Genomic DNA, 18894 nt, shown 5'->3' with positions numbered 1-18894 from the left:
GAAAGACACTTACTTAGTTAACACTGGGCACCAGCCCCTTGCCCTTTTAGGGGGTGGTGTGCTGTTTGCACTTAAAATAATCTTAAGGTAACCCTAGGAAACTTGGGCGCATACCTACCCACCCCACCACCGTGCCTGAAGGGACACCTTCAGCTACAGCATGAACCAAACTTCCAGCTGCTTGGAGGAATACAAAACCATAGCTCCAACATGTCAAAAACACAACAACACAACAAACAGCTCAACTGCTCTTTTTTTTAGCAGGACTTTGGTGTTCTCCTTCCAGTCACTTCCCTCGCTTCTGTTCTTTTCAAGAAGAGCAGAATTACACACGTGGTTAACCACACCTTTTTGGTAAGTAAATGTCGCTCACATTCACAACAGATACCAACCTCTCTTCCTTTATGAAGTAACCTTTACAAACACTTGCAAGCACGCCTCTTTGTTTATATGTTTTATTAAAAATTTACATAAATGAACACACTCCAGCAATGCAGGTGTCTGTCCTAGGTTAAAAAAAATATACAAAATCCCCAGCCCTGGTGGGCAGGGCAGCAGCAGGTAACGCCCTCACTTCCTCTGAACAGTGGTGAAAGCTGGCATCTGAATGGGCTGGAGCGAGTGGACTGGCTGAAACACAGGCTTCTTCCGCATGTCAGAGAGCGTCTTCACAGAAGGGAGAAGCTGGTTTCTCTTGATGATCTGCAGTGCCAGCTGTGTGTTACCTACAAGACAACTTTTGATTACAATAAAAAAGAAGTACCTTTGTATGACTTACAAATCACTGTTCTTAGGATCAGGACTGACAAGGCAGCCCTGGGCCACGTACACGAGCAGTCTTCTGCTTCAGTGAAATGCTGACATGGACATGGAAAGTACTAGACAAAAGTAAATCTGAAACAACAGTATTACTGCTCCATGCTACCTGTTCTTAGCTGAAGACCTTAAGCATTAACCTTCTGGCTTGAAGATGCCAGAGCACGTGAAGGGCACCTCCTCTCTCTGCCATCCACAGAGCAAGACACCAGCTCTCACACAAAATGCCCTCACGATGTGACATTACAGAGTTATGCAAATGTCAAGGCTGTATAATAAAACATGTTTTTAAAACAAGAAATATGATTTTCAACTGTATGCTTGGCCCATCACATAAATACCAATATAAATGGAGAAATTATTCTTTGTTAAAAATCAAACCTATAAAATTCTAGGAGAAAACTGCTAAGAAAACCTCTTTGATAAGAGGAACTTTTCTCCCTCTTATCAAATACTTTTCTTTCACCAAAGTTTTAGTTTCAGAAGTGATGCACCATTTTGTTGCCATTTGTTGAACAAAAAATGGTCTTAGCTGCATTTAGTTATATACTCAGAAGAGAGGGAGCTGTCAATCCCACTTGCTCCTCTTTTCTGCTCTGTACTTTGTTGCAGAAAGAAAGGTTTCAAAAAAAAATCTCAACTTAAACATCTTTACAAGAAAAGCTTTGTAGACATCTCAACTCTGACTACAAACGCTCAGGTGCTCTGCCTGCCTGCAGAGCCAGACAGGTGAAGGGGAAGGAGCACCCCGAACGTTTCACAACACTGGATATTCAGCCCCAAGGGGCCCGGGGCTGCAGCGTCAGTGGTGCAGCTGCACCAGTCTGCTCGTGCTGCAGAACTCAAGCGCAATCATCCTTCCAGCTTCCCCATTACATAGAGGCTGTTTCGCACGCAAGCACAGAGAACCTTCAAGGGAGGATTTTAGAAGACAGAGTTATCAATGTTCTGATCAATATTAGAAGCTTTGTTAAAGAACTTGCTACGTAGGCCTTGACATGGCTGCTCTGGGAAACCTGGACTGCAGTTGTCTTAACAAAAAGCCTTTCAAGCTCTTTTTAGCATAAACCTCATCAAGGGTTTTACTGAGTCCATCCAAGACCACTGATTTCTGGACAAAGCACAGCAGATTTCAGCTCTGAAGATGAACGTTTAGGAAGTCAGAGGCGTGTAAGAACAGGATGGCAATAAGCAATGGAAACGAAGGTGTGGATACATGGATCCATAAAAGTGTAAAATGGAGACAGGGCCTAAAGAGTGTCATTCCAAATACTGGCACAGCTCGCTGAAGAGTAGGAATGATGACTATTGCCCTCCTCCCCTTGTATCCCAAATCTAGATTGGCATTTCAAAACTTTTGAAAACATTTAAAAACATTTCAAAACTTAAGAATTTGTTCTAACATCCTGCCTATAAGGGTTAGCTGTAAACTCCAAGGAAAAAATCTAAAATGTTAAAAATACCAAGTTACGTTCAACATTGCAGCTTGCATGTTAAATGAGGGTATTTAATGTTGGGGAAAAAACAAAACAAAACCAACCATTCCTTACCATTCTGTAATTCCAGATATACAGCCAGCAAAATAGCCTCTGGAGGGATCTCTTTGGGGTGGATCAGCGAAGCAGCCTTATTGAAAAAGGGGAGTGGGGAGAAAAAGTGCTTAAGAGAAACATCCAGCTCAAAGAAAGTGACAAGACTGTTACCACCATCGTAGCTAACAAAACCAAATAACAATTCATAAACTAAGATAAGATTTTTCAAACAAATAAATACACTGGTCAGGTTTATGCAGGTGAGGAGAGACTGAAAGATTACCTGCCTTGCAAGATTGTTTCACACTAATTAGCAGCACTATCTGCTGTACACTTATGTTAATATGGGTCTGTAATTCTTAGGCCAATCTACTGTGGTTTCCTGGTGAGATTACACTTGAAGAAGGTAACCTCCACTGCTCCAAAGTTCAAAACACACAGTTAACACAGTTAACAAGGACCATTCATTAGCTTTCCATATAGAAATCTTTTTCAGCTATGAAGTAGATGAATTTATTGTAGATGCAGAGACCTACTATACTTTACACCCACAGTTGGCCTTACACTCATTTGGGGTTTACACATGAGCTACAGAGCCAAGCACAGACATCTGCCCAATCCTAAAAAGACTTGGGAGGAAAAAAGAGCAAAACAACTGCCTTAAGCAGTTGAAAACATGACAGAATTTGAACCTGTTCACCTACACAACTACTACAAAGTAATCTGGAAAATTTTTGTTTCAGTTTGCAGCTCAACAATGCACTTGAGTAGTCTTCCTGACAGACAGGAACGGCTGCAAAAAGAGACAAACATCATCACTGAAAGAGATGGGTCCCAACCAGTAAGAAAGACCAAATGACACAGGCTAAGTAAAGACAGAGTTTCAAAAGAGAATTCTTGGGACAAGAGGCAGGAAAGGAACATAACCTTCAGCAGAACTGCAGTTTGTTCTCACAGCCCTTAAGTTAATAGTTTAGATAGTGAGTTATTAACAGATTAGAGAGAAGTAAATTCAAGGGCCCCAAGAACTTTCTCCTCTGAAATACAGCAATTAGTATTGGATCACTAAAAAAACCCCCAAAAACCCAAAACAAAGCACCCACCACAATTTAGAAAAAGTGAAAAGGCTTCCTAGTCATATTCCACTGTAATCTGGAAAAATATATGCTTCCCATAGTGGTACTGAACGATTTACACAAGTAAAATAAAGGATTCCAAATGTCTTATGTTACTAGTATAGATTGGTTCCTAAAGACAGAAGAGAGCCACCATGTCAGCAAAGTCTGCAAATGAATCTTGGGCTATGAAATCACCAGGATTTGCTGTGATATAAAGGGCACTTTGAAGGAAGTACATTTGGCCCTAAAGCTGTCTTTGAGATTTGTTTTCCATACCTGATGGAGACACTTTCGAGCTTTGTCGTATTCACTCCTCAAACAGTAAGCACTTCCAAGGTTAAACAACATCATTGTTCGCGCAGATGTGACCGAACTGGGGTAACACTGGGGGGTCTGCTTGCCAGCTGCAATTAAAAAAAAAATAAAAAATAAAATTTTCCTTATACTTTTATTCTGAACTAGGCAAGTAAGTTCCTGTACCCTGCTGAATACAGTGGCTAGTACTTACAAGATTCCATCGCCTCATTCTCTCCTTTGTCAGACCCTGCAAAGAAAAAAATCCACAAAACCCATCATATTCTGTGAGCTTTTTTTAAAGCTTATTATGAAAATAATACAAAGATACAAATTTGCTTCTTTCTTCATGGTCTGACATCAAAGAGGGAAAACACATCTGTTTGCTCAAGAGTTTAACACCACTTAAGACTTCCTATTTTTAATGTTGTGCTTTTAGATTTGCAGATGAGTACAGTGAAGTTTGAACTGCAGACTGTCACTGAAAGCTGAGCTGCTGCACTTGACTATACAGATGGGCTCTGAGGTGTTTTTCTGTTACGGAATACACGCTCCCAACTGGAAGCACTGCAAGAAGATGAAGATACAGGTTAACTAGCTTCCCTCCACTCCTATCTCTCACTAAATGCAGTAAGTAGACTGCACTGGTACTCCAAAGCCTAATTTAGGTACTGAGAAGCTGGAAGAGAAGGCATGAAGCCCAAACTTAACTGTAATGGCACATTTAACAAAAGCAGCTTTCAAAAGTCACCTTTGAACAAGCCAAAACAATACAATATACAGTTCTATTTATGTTACAGAATCAGCTACTTTAAAGAAATGACAAACATGCAAAAGACAAACCAAACACAAAGTAGGGACTAAAGCCAGGAAAACAAAACTAAAAACACAAATAAAAAAACCCCAAACAACCTATGGTCTTAAAACAAGATGTCTTAATCGTTATATTTATATATAGAAAGTTATAGCAGGAAGGCAGCTGAAAGCATAACCAGTGCTAATGAAGCGTGGATTCATTAACCTTGATCCTGCTCATTTGAAGAAATCCCGAGGGAAACATCAGTGACATTCTCAGGGTTCAAGTGAGTGATGGCATCAGATATTCTGTCTAGAGAGATGAGAGCTTCTGCTGCATACAAATGCCCAAGAAACCTACAATAGCAAAGGGTGAGGTACAAATGTCAGTGAAACAACCTGCACAATCTGTTAGGTAAGACAAACTGAGCACATGAAAACTATTACTTGAAACACTTGCATGGAAGTTAGCTTGCTTAGGAAGTATTATCAGAATATCCAATTCTGCCATTTACTGCTTTTAGGCACTAATGTCATGAAAAAATCTGCACCTGAGCAATGACAATTCTCTCACACACAGGAATTGCCATTCTAGAAAGACAGTACCTTGGTATGGCTTTATCCCAGAGAATTAGAAAAGGAATCCTTACAGAAACAACCCAGGATATGGATACATATATCATTTGAGGTGTTAACTGACTTTACAGTCAATAAAAATCAAACTAATTCTCTAAGGTAGCTGCATTTCTAAGGACAGCAACTACACAAGCCTGTCTACTGGGCACAAACACCTTTCCAACTGCGGGTTTTGCAAAAGAATAAGCAAGTCTTATGTTTGGCACTTGTAGTTCAGCTCAGCTAACCAGCGCTTTCCTTTTTCAACTCTGGAACAGAAGGAATATTGTTGATCAGGAGTGTAGTTAGTTTGCAAATATTTTATCTGTAACAAAAGTTGAGCAAAAAAATTCACTCTTGTTTTCTGCAGCTGTATAGAGCTGTACACAGTACACTTCAGACTGACTGTCTGGTTGGATGGAATGAATTACAAAACATCAGGTAAAGCATCAGTCAATCATCCAAATGAACTTCTGCAACTTAGATCTGATACAGCAAACATACCTTTCTACATGCAGTTATTTCACCTGTGAAAACAGGAACAGTTCAATATTCCCAGTCTGCACAAAAGCCTAGTTTCCTGGGACCAAGATACATGGCTCTTTGCCTTTGCAAAAAACTGTCAACTGCCTTCACAAAATTATGTGGAACCTTGCAAACTCCTCTAATATCTTGCTTATACAATGACTGTGCAAAAAGATGTGTTTCTGCAGTAGTCTGAAGCATGGGAGCCAGAGTTTAGTGGGCATTAATCATTTTAGAGTATGCTGTCAGCATATAAAAATAAGGGCGAGTTAGCTTGCTTTCTACAAGTACATTACCAGTTTTGAAAAAAATCATTACTACCATGAAAACCTCTCCTATATTTTATCCCATGTGTGACACTGGAATTGAATGCACAAACAAGGTCAGAAGGATGGGGCTAAAGCTGCCTTTTGGAATTTGCAGAGATGGATGAGAACTGATGGGTAGAAACAGAATGATTTTACTATCTTTCCAAAAAATACAGTACCAAATGAGAACTGAAAAAGAGAAACGGAACAATAGAACCTGTAAAAGCAACAGCAGCAGGTGAAGTGACAGTCCTGCACATCCGAGGTGTGGTACCTGGCTGACTGAGCAAGCCTTACCCCCTTAGGCTGTAGTGTCATAAGTGAGCTTTCAGCAGCGTGCTGGCTTAGGCTGATGTTGTCCATCCACCCCCAGCTGCTCACTCCGGCCCCCTGTGCTGTGCCAACATGAGCACATGCAGCCCCACAGTGAATCAGGACAGAGACCTGACAGCCCTGCTGCTGCACAGGACCCATGGCTGGACAGTTGTAAACGACAACAAACGTGGTGATAGATTCCAAATTACATGGAATTCACACACAAAGGAAGGGACCCGCATTTCTGCGTGTTAATGAACATTCAGTCAGTGCTTCAGCAAGAGCAGGAGTGGGCCAAGGAATTCTTTGCATCAGACACAGAATAGGCAAGCAGCTACAGACATTGGAAGCTTAACTCAGAACTCTCCAGTAAAAAGCAGAGCTGAGAGAGAAGAAATGGCCGTATCAGACTTACTTAAGAGACCCTGACAGCTTTGGTTGCTGAAGAAGTTTATCTGCGTGATTCAATGCCATAAGGTTATCACCCAAAGCCAGAGCCACGTAAGCACTACACGCAAGTATTGAGCACCTGGAGGGGGAGAAAAAAGGGAGGGGGGGAAAGCCAATATGTTAAATGGAGAATTCTTTGATTCCAAATGCAGCTGTAAGATGTATTTCTTGTTAAGTGCTGAAGAAATAAATCATAAATTTTCAATAATGTCTTTGCATCAAACTATGAAGTAAAGGAGCTAGTGTTTTGTTATCTATGGCCTCAATCACATTCTCTGAATTAGGAGATATATACATTGTGTTCTACCGGTATAAACTAAGGACCACCACTGTGTGGTGGTCACCACTAAGATTTTGAAATTTTGACCATAAATAACAGATTAACAAAGATGGACCTCATCACACCTATCGTTTTTGTTATGGACCGTCCCTCTTTCTCACCCTCTTTTTATTTGTTTTGTCTTGGACTCTCATTCGTGCTCCCTGCCCTCCCCTCTTGCTGCAGCAAAGGGCAGCAGATTGCTGGATTTCTGTAACATACCATCTAGCAGTCAGTTCAGTTGTAACACACTTCACTCTTGTATTGTACATTTGCACACAGGGAGACAATAAACACTGGAGGATTTGACATTATTTCCAGTTCTGTGTTCAGCTGAGAGCTGTAATCCACTGCCAGGACTCTGATTGATACGTGGCATTTTGTTGCTGTCACTAGCTTTTTTATCTTTCCAAAACCACAAAAATTGGACAGTTCCTGCAATGAAATCCAAACTACTCCCATTTTTCATCTTCAAACAACAACTCCACATCAGGATGCCATTATTAGGCCAAGCTTCACACTTCACAATAATTCCCCCCTCCCCAAACACAGCACTTGGGGATATTTTCCACTTGGTAAGACATCATTCAGCGCAGGCTGCCGTGTCCTCAGGGCACAAGGCTCTGCTTGCCATGGCTGTGACATCTTGCTGCAGGCAAAACCTCTGTCCTTCTCCAGGCAGGAAGAGCAGATCCCCTTAGGGGGGTCCCACGTTGGGAGCGACGGGAGAAGAGCCTTCGACTCTCGCGCCGGTAGGTGGGCTGTTACCGCGCCAACCTTCTGGCAACTGTCAAGCCCACTTTTGGTCCAGCAGTAAGTCATGTAATTCGTGGCAGGACCTGGGGTGCCTTTATTCCCCTTTCCCAGGAGGCATGCTCCTTAATTATGCACAAGCAGGATAAGCAACTTCTCCAGTGTTTCTCCCTACCCCCCACTTCCTCTCCACCGTGCCCAGATGTCACATCAAATCTGAACACGTACAAAAGCCTGAGAGAGGGAGAGGAAAGCTTACCCAGCTCAAGTCCTAAACATAAAATATTTCTGAAAGGTTGTGACTGGGGAGGGGGAGGGAATGGGGAAGAAAGTCTCTATAATAACAGCTTTCTTTTAACTATCCTCTTTTTGTCTCTGTCTCAAGGAAGCACAGCTTTTAAATCACCAGCTTTTAAATCTCACTTAGAGATGCTAAGTGTCACCAGCTAAATACCCTTAGACACAAGCCAAGGCCTGCAGAGTTTGTTGCTAATGTCCTTTACATCAATATCTGTCCTCTATTTTCCACAACTTTTTTAAAGGCTATTTTTATTTCTGAAAGGGAAAGAATTCAAACACAAGATGCACACAATAGGCAAGTCCAGCAAAACCAAAACCTACGCCTCTGCCCTAAGGACTCATCACTGTTAAGTCAAGTACGAGCTGGCAAGATTCTTCAGCAACAACCAACTAAAGAGGAGGAAAACATCCAGGTTTTCTTCCCCGTGGTACTGCTCTTGCACACTTGGATCCATTGTTGAGCTGGCTGAACCAAACGCTCAGGAGAGCTGACAGCTAACCGGAGCAGAAGAATTGCACCACAAGGGAAAAGACAAACTAGTTTTTCACCCCGGTCAGGATTCTGACAAAACTCCACAGGTCGCCTTTGAGCACGGCAGACTTCCAGCATCACTGAGCCTCTGCATGCCCTGAATAAAACTGCCTTTGCACTAGGAAAAAGAAAAATGTTTTTTTAAACTGCCAGATTATGTCAAATAGCCTCTTGTGTAGGTCTAGGCAACAAGATTTGTCAGCCCACACTGACTGCAAGTTCACAGAACCCAAGCTCCACATCTGACTTGGCTTATTTCTCAGGCAAAGGGTGAGCCAGAGCAAATCCAGTTGTTCAAAACTTACTATCATCAAGGCACCAAAAATCACACTTCTAAACCATTTAGAGAACATCTCTAATCTGAAATGACTTCAAATAGCTAACTAATCACAAGAGTGGATATGAGCTATCTACTTTTTACGTTTCAACACAGACAAAGCAATCCAAAATTTGAAGAAATACAGAATGCAGACTGTGCTTACTCAGTAGGGAAATTCAGCACCAGTGAAGGGGAGATGGGGGAGAACCAGGCAGTGGTTGACAGTGGGGAAGAAGAAAGTGAAAACAGTTACAGGTGTAATTATTGTAAGCTTGCAGTATTCATGACAGGGCCAAACAGATGACTTCAATTTTTAAGTGCACAAATGAGGCAATACTAGGTAGGTGTGGAGAAGAGACAAGGTGTACTGGTGGGCAATGGTGGTCCTTACAGTATTTATTACCTGTGAAATTATTAGCAATATCAGTGATGCTCCTGGAAATAGTAGGATAGGCACACTTCAAAAATATGTAAGTAAATAAAATAAACATAATGATGGACTGGAGAGGGTCAACACAGGAGTTAAAAGAAAGAAAAAATGGAAAAATTGGATCACATGCCTTCAAGCAAGGGCTTGCAGTTCAGGTCTATTCAGGACAAAGCAGCTGATCAAACTATTCCTTTATCTCTAGCTGCTTTGAAGGGGAAAATTAACATTTTCACACCAAGTTGTTCAGTCTAGGGAGAAAAAGGCTACAACAAGGGCTATCTATCTGATGCTATCTATCTATCTCAACTATTTACAATAAATTCCACAAAATTTTCCAAAGGTAGCACTGTGATCTACTAGAACTTCTTTACTCTGAAGCATGGAGCAGAATTGTTTAGAAGAAACTCAAAAGAAGAATCTGGAATTTCCACTTCCTATGCATAAATTCTTATCAATGTTTGGCATCCTCAGACTTCTGCTTGTTGCGTTTAAGACCTTGCAGGTGAATTACTGATGATGAGGATAGTCTGTTCAACTAATTTCTGCACAAGTACCAAAAAATACACAGGACACAGAAGCCTTTTCTAGATGGTATTTTTAAGAACTACTTAGGGGCAAGGTCAGTCGGTGATTTTAAACTCTTATTAGGACGTGCAACTGTACAAATTGATGCAAAAAAAGCGCATTTAAGTAAGTTCCCCACTTCAGTACTAGAAGCAACAGAGGTTTTTCAACCCAGTAACTTAACAGGGAAAAACTGAACTGAATAGACACCTATTCCTCAGGAAAATTCTTGCCAACATGCAGTATTTTTGCTTAGTTTTCCCTGACTAGACAAGAGTTTTAATTTTCTCACATAGTTAGCAAGACTACAGGAATATACTAACATTTGAGTGTAACATGTTTTGGTTTTCATGGCTATCTGCAGAAATCTAGAAATAGTTTTAGCAGAATCACTCTCTAGGGCTCTAGGGATGTCCAGTCCTCTGGATTTAACCACCAAAGCAAGTATTGCAAAAGAAAGAAATCAATGCTTTTCCTTTCCTTATTTGATGTTCTTTACCAGAAGCAGTACAGTTCTTGCTAAACTGATAAGTTTTTCCTGATGTGTTGTCCACTTTCATCAGTAGGTAACAACAGCTGATTTCAAAATAAAAGACTAGGTATTAAAAAAAAAAAAAGTCACAATGTGGCACCATGTAATTTTGACATGTGGCAACCACATTTTCAAGAGTCAGGAGGAAAAAAAACAACAGCAAAACCAACAAAACCCCACAACCAATCCACATCACTGGTTTTAATCGAGTGCTTTCTATTTCAAGTACCATACTCTTGTACCGCTTCAGAACAAATAATCAATGTCTTGGTAATGTCTCCTCACAGATATCTGCTACATCGCTTTTAAACGAATGCAAGGAGATTTGCTACACATCGTGGAGCAAAGTAAAGGTTAAGCTGGGCATTATAAAACACAGGTTACCTGGAGTTAGGCTGGAACAGAGTGTTTACCCAAGAGTTTAAGTGGGAAATTACTGTATGTTTTGTCCATAATGGAAACTTAAAACAGATTTCTTTTTTTCTAAACAGGTGCAAGCTTTATAGCAAGAGAGATTTTCAATGTGCTGGCAGCCACCTGAAATAATTAACGCTGCCAGCAAATGACAATCTTGTCGGGGAAAAGTAAAGAGGTTCCAGATAACACGACACTTATTTAGACACATGGGAGTTATTATGTTTGGAGAGCACTCAGACTGCTCAACAAGTAGTTTAAGGATCTTAGAGAACACGAAAAACTCCTGTGTGTTCTTCCATGGTGAGGAAGTCAAATGCCTGGACAGAGGCAATCTTTCTTTCTATTTTGTGCAAACTATGGATTTGCTCCTGCTGAAAGAAGCACCATTCTCATTGGAAAGCAGCTACCACTTTCATTCAGCATCTGTTACAGGGGTTGAGTTCCAAACTAGCCTTATCAGGGCCTTAAAAGGAAAAAGTACCATACAGTAATTTCTACCCCTTCCACCAATCGCAACAGCCACTGTCATGTTTTTAGCTCTGTTGTTTATGGGACTTGTTTTGGGGTTGTTGGGTTGGTTGGTTTTAGTTTTGCCCAATATATAATGCCAAGCCTATAATAGCGAATAGTGGGATCAAACAGACTGATCTACCTTCTGAATTAAAATTCTGGATGGTTTCTATTTGTTCACACTCAAAGCCCAGAAGAAAGGAAGCACATGCATTTGGAAAAAAGTCATCCTTAGATTAAAAGCTACAATTCACTATTGCAAGTGCCTAAAAAAAACCCAAAACCTACCAATGACTCCAGAATCACAGCATGGTTTAAAAGGGGGCTCATTTAGTGGTGAATATTTTATATTATTTACTTGCCTTAAATTTTCTAATTCCTGTTTCTTCAAAGGCGAAGAAGGTGGAGCTGCAATGAATTTATCTCCTTCATGACTTTTATTGCTAGAATAAAAACAGTGTATTAATTATAGGGAGTGACTATAAATAATTAATTAAAAAATTCTCAGTGTAATAAGCATTGATATTTATTCACTCCATTTAAAATGACAGCAAAAATTCTATCGCCTGAAAACCAGGGAAATGAAGTTATGCAAAAATTGAGGCACATGCTCTTATCCTAACTGTTCTATTTCAGAAGGAAGAAGAAGGACATTTACTGAGAAGGATCTGACTGACAGACCAAACAACCCATGCCATTCTCCACAGCCTTGAGCTATTTTTGAAGTCTGGTGTAGGACAAGAACTTTAAACTGGAGAGATAAACTGGAACTCACTGCATTTGTAGCCTCTCTTAGCCTCTAAAAAAAAAGCAGTAAACTAGTTCTCTCCATAGACTTCTTAAAAACTAATTAAATTAGTATGAAATTGTGTTCTCCAATAAGCTGAAAGACAACCTCCTTCTGCAATAAGAATTGAAGAGAAGGTTGATAGATGCACCTTGGCAGAGAGAGACATTAAGGTTTAGAAACAACAGATCAAAAAAAAAGAGAATTGAAACCTAACACCTAACAATAACTTTTTCATTGATGTAGTTTCATATCTCTATATTACAAACAGGTAAAATAACTCTTAACTTAAGACCTTCAAAACAGATAGCAACAGACTCCAAGGAAACCTGTACTCAATATCACTGTAGTGTATATACTTCGTGCCAAAAATTAGATTAAAAAATACCCTTAGCCACTGATTCACTGTGTTCTTGTGGATAACAGAAGAATCTGTCTCAGAGTCAGCCTGCTCAGTTGGTGGGATTTGCTTCAAAACCACAGAATCATAGAATGGTTTGGGTTGGAAGAGGCCTTAAAGATCCCCTAGTTCCCCCCCCCCTGCCATCAGCAGGGACACCTTCCACTAGACCAGGTTGCTCAAAGCCTCATCCAACCTGGCCTTGAACACTTCCAGGGAAGGGGCAACTACAACTTTCTTGGGCAACTTGTGCCAGTGTCTGACCACCCTCACAGTGAAGAATTTCTTCCTAATATCTAAGCTAAACCTGCCCTCTGCCAGTTTAAAGCCATTTCCCCTTGTTCTGTCACTACCTGCCCTTGTAAAACGTCCCTCCCCAGCTTTCTTGTAGCCCCTTCAGGTACTGGAAGCCTCTGGAAGATCTCCCTGGAGCCTTCTCTTTTCCAGGCTGAACAGCCTCAATTCTCTCAGCCTGTCCTCACAGGAGAGGTGCTCCAGCCCTCGGATCATCCTCATGGCCTCCTCTGGACTTGGTCTAACTGGTCCATGTCTTTCTTGTGTTGGGGGCTCCAGAACTGGACACAGTACTTCAGGTGGGGCCTTACAAGAGCGGAATACAGGGGGAGAATCACCTCCCTCGACCCACTGGCCACCTTCTTCAATTATTGTGGTTTTCTTCAAAATCTTATATCTTTTACTGTTCTCTTGCAGAGGGTCCCTTGTCAGAAAGAACAAATCCTTGGAGAACCTTTCAGAATGTGACACACAAATTCAAGAACAGCCTGCTTTGTTGCTGGATATTTTGAAATTGGCAAGGACCACTGGGAGATATAAGGGAGTCTTTTTAAAATTTCTTTTAAGCTGAAGAAGCACCTGATTTTGAAAGCAGAAGGTATTAATGGATCTTCCTATACAGAGGATGTTTCCTTTTCCTCACCCCTACAAAACAAACAACAACAACAAAACCCACAAAAAACAAAACAAAAAGGAGGTCTCACCTGAATAAGTGAGAGACATTTTATTTTCATCACTGACACTCAGTGGGCCCCATAACCTTAAAATTTAAGCCTCATTTAAACCACAGTAGCTTCACCTCAATGGGCTGCATACAACTCACCAGGGGAAGTTAGTTCACAACCTCCAACCTCGGTAAGCAAAAAAGGCACACCTCCCTCCCCCTCAACATTTACAAACCATTTGGTCACTTGACAGGAAAGATTGTCACTGGGGGGAAAAAAGGGTTACAGAGAATGGCCCCCAAATATTGTTGTAGCAGTTGCAGCCACTGACTCCCAGCCCTAGTCTAGCCCCAGGCAACCTCAGAATATATGGGGAGGCGCCTTGTGCCTACACAGCACAGCATATGTGCAGTAAATCCTGCCATGTGACAAGTGGATCTTCTTAAAATTTATCTGTACAAAACCTTCGTGTTTTTTTAATTACTCTCTAAGTATTTCAAGTTCTAACATAGCCACTTTTTCCAGATCAGTTATTGTAACTCTTCCCTTCTCAAAATGATCATTAATGAAATTGCAGGCTATGGCTGAAGTTACTCTTCAAAAGGAAGTTCGGAATGCATCAGGATCAACACAAAAAATTAAAACACCTTCCTGCTATGGAACATTGTCTACAAGTTACTTCTTCTAAAGCTTTGAGGGGAAAAAAAGATATTTTCCTTAAACTCTTTTTTATAAAATGCAATTTATTAAGCAATAGCTCCATGCTGCTTTCCTACTTATCTTCTAAATCTAGTTTCCTATTTCTAGTCTAAAACAAACACAACAAAGCGTACTAGGGCTGAAGAATGTCAAATCTGATCACAAGGAAACATTTACAGCTGAGCTGCTAGACATTCATATATTGAATTAAGTATATGGCGCACGTGCACAGACACACAAAACCACTGTAACATGTGAAACTTCACTTACAATTAGTGAAATACCAATATGCACTGCAGGAGGGTGTGGGAAAACATAACGTTTGCAGCACAGAAAATCAGATGGCTAGTGCAAAAACGAATTTCACTGTCTCATTTATTAAAGTTGTTAGGAAACAACTCCGTATTTTATTCTTAAATTAGCACACTAGCAAGTAAAACAATGAGCAGCTAAACAATTTCTTTGGATATCCCAACACTGCTAAGAGAATTTACAAATATGTTAATTTTTTTCTGCTGGCCAAACAGGATAGGTAGCAGACCCAGATCGTCAGCCCAGAGTTCCTCTGGACAAAAGGAAAGGTTTATATGCCATTCTGTTTACCTGCATGCTTCACTGCTTTCACTGTTTTCTGTATTTCCCCCCAGCTGATTACTGGTTTTAGATCCATTTTCCTGCTTTGGCTCCTGCTGATCTTCTGGCAGTAGAAGCAAGGCATTTCTTAGACAAATCGCTGCAAATTCCATACTGGCTACAGGTATTGCTGAGGACTGCCCATCACTTAAAGAGACACACAAGTTAGGCAGTGAGTAACAATTCTAAAAATAGCAGAGCTCCAGAAAGATCTGAATGCAGAGAAAACTTTATCCCAAAAAAGTTGAATCATGTTTTAATAGAAGACATTTAAATTATGAAGATGTATGTATCTTGCTATTATTACATATGGAAAGTACATCACGATGCCCAAATACAGTAAGCAGATTCGACTACCTAATTGCCAGAAGTTATCTTGTTTTTCTTTACTTCCTGAAGTTTTATGACAGAGAAAGTAGATTCTTCCTGCACTTTTCTAAAGTGGATTACTGAAAACATACATTTTTAAGTGAGAAAAAGAGGACAGATTTAGCTAACTGGAAATACAAATTTCAGATGAATTCATTTTAAGCTTTAATGGCCTTAGTTATACTGAGGACACAGTTAAGCCCTCTGCTGGCCACCGCAGAGCAGGCAGCCAAGCGATGTTGAAGTAGTTTACCGTGTCTCTCTCTTCACTACATTTATAATTCCAAAATGCACAGTTATTTCATGACAGTTTTAAAAACTCCTGATAAACAGATGCATATCCTTAACAAAGCTATGATAACAAAAGAAAGAGCCCATGGAAAACATACTTACTTATAAAGGACATTCTGTATTGACTGGGATGCTAGGACTATCTTACGGTGGTAGCCTTGACCCACTATAGATTGCACAATTCCCTTTTTGCTGGGAAGACCTTTAGTCTCTTGTTCTGACGTCTAAAAGGGGGGGGAAAAAAAAAACAAAAAGAGGACTAAAATATCAAGGCTGTTGAATGAGAGCTTGGCAAAATAAGTGAAAGCTGTAAGAAGACTTTGAACCCTGCTGAAATGTATTAATTAATAGTTTATATGGGTACAGTTATAAATCTTAAGTACCATGAAGGATCAGGCACCATCTATTGTCTTTGTGCTGCAGAGGGATTTTACTGCATGCAGTGTAACCACAGATTAGTTCTGACAGCTTGTCTGATAGCCTACTGACCTAGTTTCTCCTCTGTTTTGAAAGCAAAAGAACAATGAACCAAAGTAGTATTAAAAGAACCGCTAGGATATCTAAAAAGAAATCATATGATCAGGCGAACAATATTCAGAATTAACACTGCAATGCCTGCCATCTTCTCTCCCTGCTTACACAGCACTAAAAAACCTCTCTGAAAAATCTGCTCTCAGTTCCACAGGGAGCATGAAGCTGGACTGCAACATACACAAAGTTACATTAAATTAACTTCTTTAACAGATTTTTAATTATACAGATATTCTGGGAGTCAAATGAACTTAGAGCACCCCAATTGTCAGTCCCAAGAATTCTCTCTACACCATATTCACCGGTGCTCGTTTGTTTTACCATGAACCATCTTAACAACTTTGTTGGTAAGTAAAGTTAGTGATGAAGAGTTGCAGTCCTACAGAAAAATTTATCCTAGAGCTGTATCTTAAATATTTATAACTTTCCAGAAAATTTATCAGAATCTATTGTGAAGAATATTGACATTATAATGATATTTACTGTAAAACAGAAAAAAACCCCACATACAGTTAGTTTGGATACAAAGAATTTATTTAGAAAAATGCATTTTAAAAGTGCAGAAACTAAATAATCTTCCATCTGTATCTTATAAACTGAAATAATAAAGTAGGTGAAAGTTAGCCTCAGTGAAATTACTTTTCTGTATGATGTTCAGAGCATAAATATGAATCCATATTTAGATATCAAGGAATATTATTGCAAATTGAGTTACAAGGTCAAATTAAACACACTATTGATTTTAGGGCTTCACTTTTCATGTTGCAAATATATCTTACAATTTAAAGACACTGCCCTTTGGCCTTTAATATTAACACCATCCAAAGTTTGGGTTTTTTTTTTCTTGCAAGATTACAAATTTAGGAAACAGCAAGCTGTTTTTGTGACATGAATTCAAGCTCTCTGGTACAGCACACAACACAGCGCTGTGGGAGGAAGAAAGCTAGGCTTCAGGAGCCTGGCATGATCATCTGCTTTGGCTAGTCTGCAGTAATTAGAGAAGTGCCCCATAAGGGTCTGTATTTCTCTTTTCCAGACTGCTAAGCACTGTTCTCATAAACAAAAGCCTAGCTTTGTTTTTTGCCACAAAACCTATGGCAATTCAGTCTCCTATATCCAGCTTTCCACTAGAGATTATCAGCTGTGTCTTCTTTATCAATATGCGACTTGTAACCATAGGACAGACAGAAAATTGCAAAATCAGTATGAAGGAAGCTGTTCTTCCTACACTTGCTGTGCTTTATAAACCAAGTACTCAGAACTATCTGACAACACCTAGGACATACACAATCAAAATCCGTGTGGTTTTGATCCAGTACTCTTGAAGCTTCAATGCTGTGCCTGTGAAATGGGGATATAAGCAATCTTCTCCCATAAACTTACATAACTGTGAATATCTTTCTTAAATTTTCTGAAATGGAGGTATCAAAAGAATAAGCACCATTTAAATTCCCATGGGAAAAGTTACAAATTTTATATCTGGAAGGATTTGGATAGTGTTCAGTAAATAAAGGTGCAGAGGCCACCCAGAGAGGGAAAACTGAGAGAATTTAGAAGGAAGGAAAAAACAAGAGTCTACACAGGCGTTTGTTCAATTAATCCCACCCATCCCATGCACTGAGTGAAACTGGCATATAGCGGAAATAACTGCATGGGATCATGCAATCATAGATTACATCATCACACACACATACAAGAGGGGTGAATTACAGTTTCTTAGGGAATCAAATCAAGTACAGTATCTCTTAATTTCACAGACACACTATTTTGGTGCAGTTTTCTGTTCAAAAGAACAGACGATCCCTATCCTCACTACTCATTTGAATTTTAATATATGGGCTTATCCTAAACAGACATAGATCAAGAGGGTGAAACCAAGATGCCCCAGAAGACATGCAGTATGTCTGCTGTCAGCAGTTTTCCACAAACTTTGCCAGTGGAAGGGATTCAGTTCGCCAGTGGCGGTGATCACAACAGCTTCAGATGAAGAAGGCTGCTCTCAGCTTCCTCAGTCTATGTCACTTTTATGGCAGCAAGCAGCTGCATGGTGTTTAACTGCCTACGGGGTTAAAACCATGACACCACACTAGAGTCCTACCCCTCTCAACCTCCAGCAGCAGTTCAGTGAGAAAATAATTAAAATTTCGACGAGTTTTGGCCAGCTGAAAAGAAGGAAGAACACATGCAAAGATTGTAATGCTACATCTTGTTATCTACATCCAGCTTAGTCCTATAAAATGAAGCCGCACCTGAATTAGGATAGTGGATTTACAGTAGACAATTAAACAAGTAGTGTTTAAGGAATTTATATGACTTGTACATCAAGAAAACTGTAAATAATTAATTGAGAACATCCCAGGAAGGAAGCTTCTCTAACTAAGTACTTTTAGTAGCCCTCTACAAGAGTCTCTGCATCTTCCAGTAAAGTTCTAGGACATAGTGCTGCATTTTGTTTTTAAACAAGATTATTCACCAGTTTGATCCCATAACCATATTAATTAAAATATCAAAAAACTAACCTTACTGTCTGCTAAACTAGTAGCAACATACTTTCAGTCACACCTGTAACACACTAGTACCTACCCTTAGAGACAAAGGATCTCTACTGGAGAGTTGCATTTTTCTCCTATTACTCCAGCTAAAACTTAAGATAGAACGTCATCATATCAGAGGATGTAATGCAATTCCTAAACATCAAATACCAAGATGTTTCAGTCAAAAAATTTTCTCAAAAAACCCTTCCTCCTCAAAGCATCAGCAACAAAAGCTACCACAGTTGTT

At 39.9% G+C, this 18894-nt stretch overlaps 1 protein-coding gene across 1 annotated transcript; it reads right to left on the bottom strand.

Annotated features, from left to right (window-relative positions):
• Positions 1-444: 444 nt before the first annotated feature.
• CNOT10 (CCR4-NOT transcription complex subunit 10) lies at positions 445-15806 on the bottom strand (the record flags this gene model as incomplete). The annotated part of the gene is made up of 9 exons (XM_010166970.2): positions 445-725; positions 2367-2442; positions 3743-3870; positions 3975-4010; positions 4782-4912; positions 6734-6847; positions 11807-11887; positions 14893-15069; positions 15685-15806. Coding segments are annotated over 9 exons (1020 nt in total), but the record flags the coding sequence as incomplete, so codon positions are not given.
• Positions 15807-18894: the final 3088 nt, after the last annotated feature.

The sequence above is a fragment of the Antrostomus carolinensis genome, unplaced genomic scaffold (assembly GCF_000700745.2).
Source record: "Antrostomus carolinensis isolate BGI_N321 unplaced genomic scaffold, ASM70074v2 scaffold34724, whole genome shotgun sequence".
Taxonomy (NCBI): Eukaryota; Metazoa; Chordata; class Aves; order Caprimulgiformes; family Caprimulgidae; genus Antrostomus; species Antrostomus carolinensis.
The sequence above is the reverse complement of the archived record's forward strand: the minus strand, read 5'-3'. Positions and strand labels throughout refer to the sequence as shown.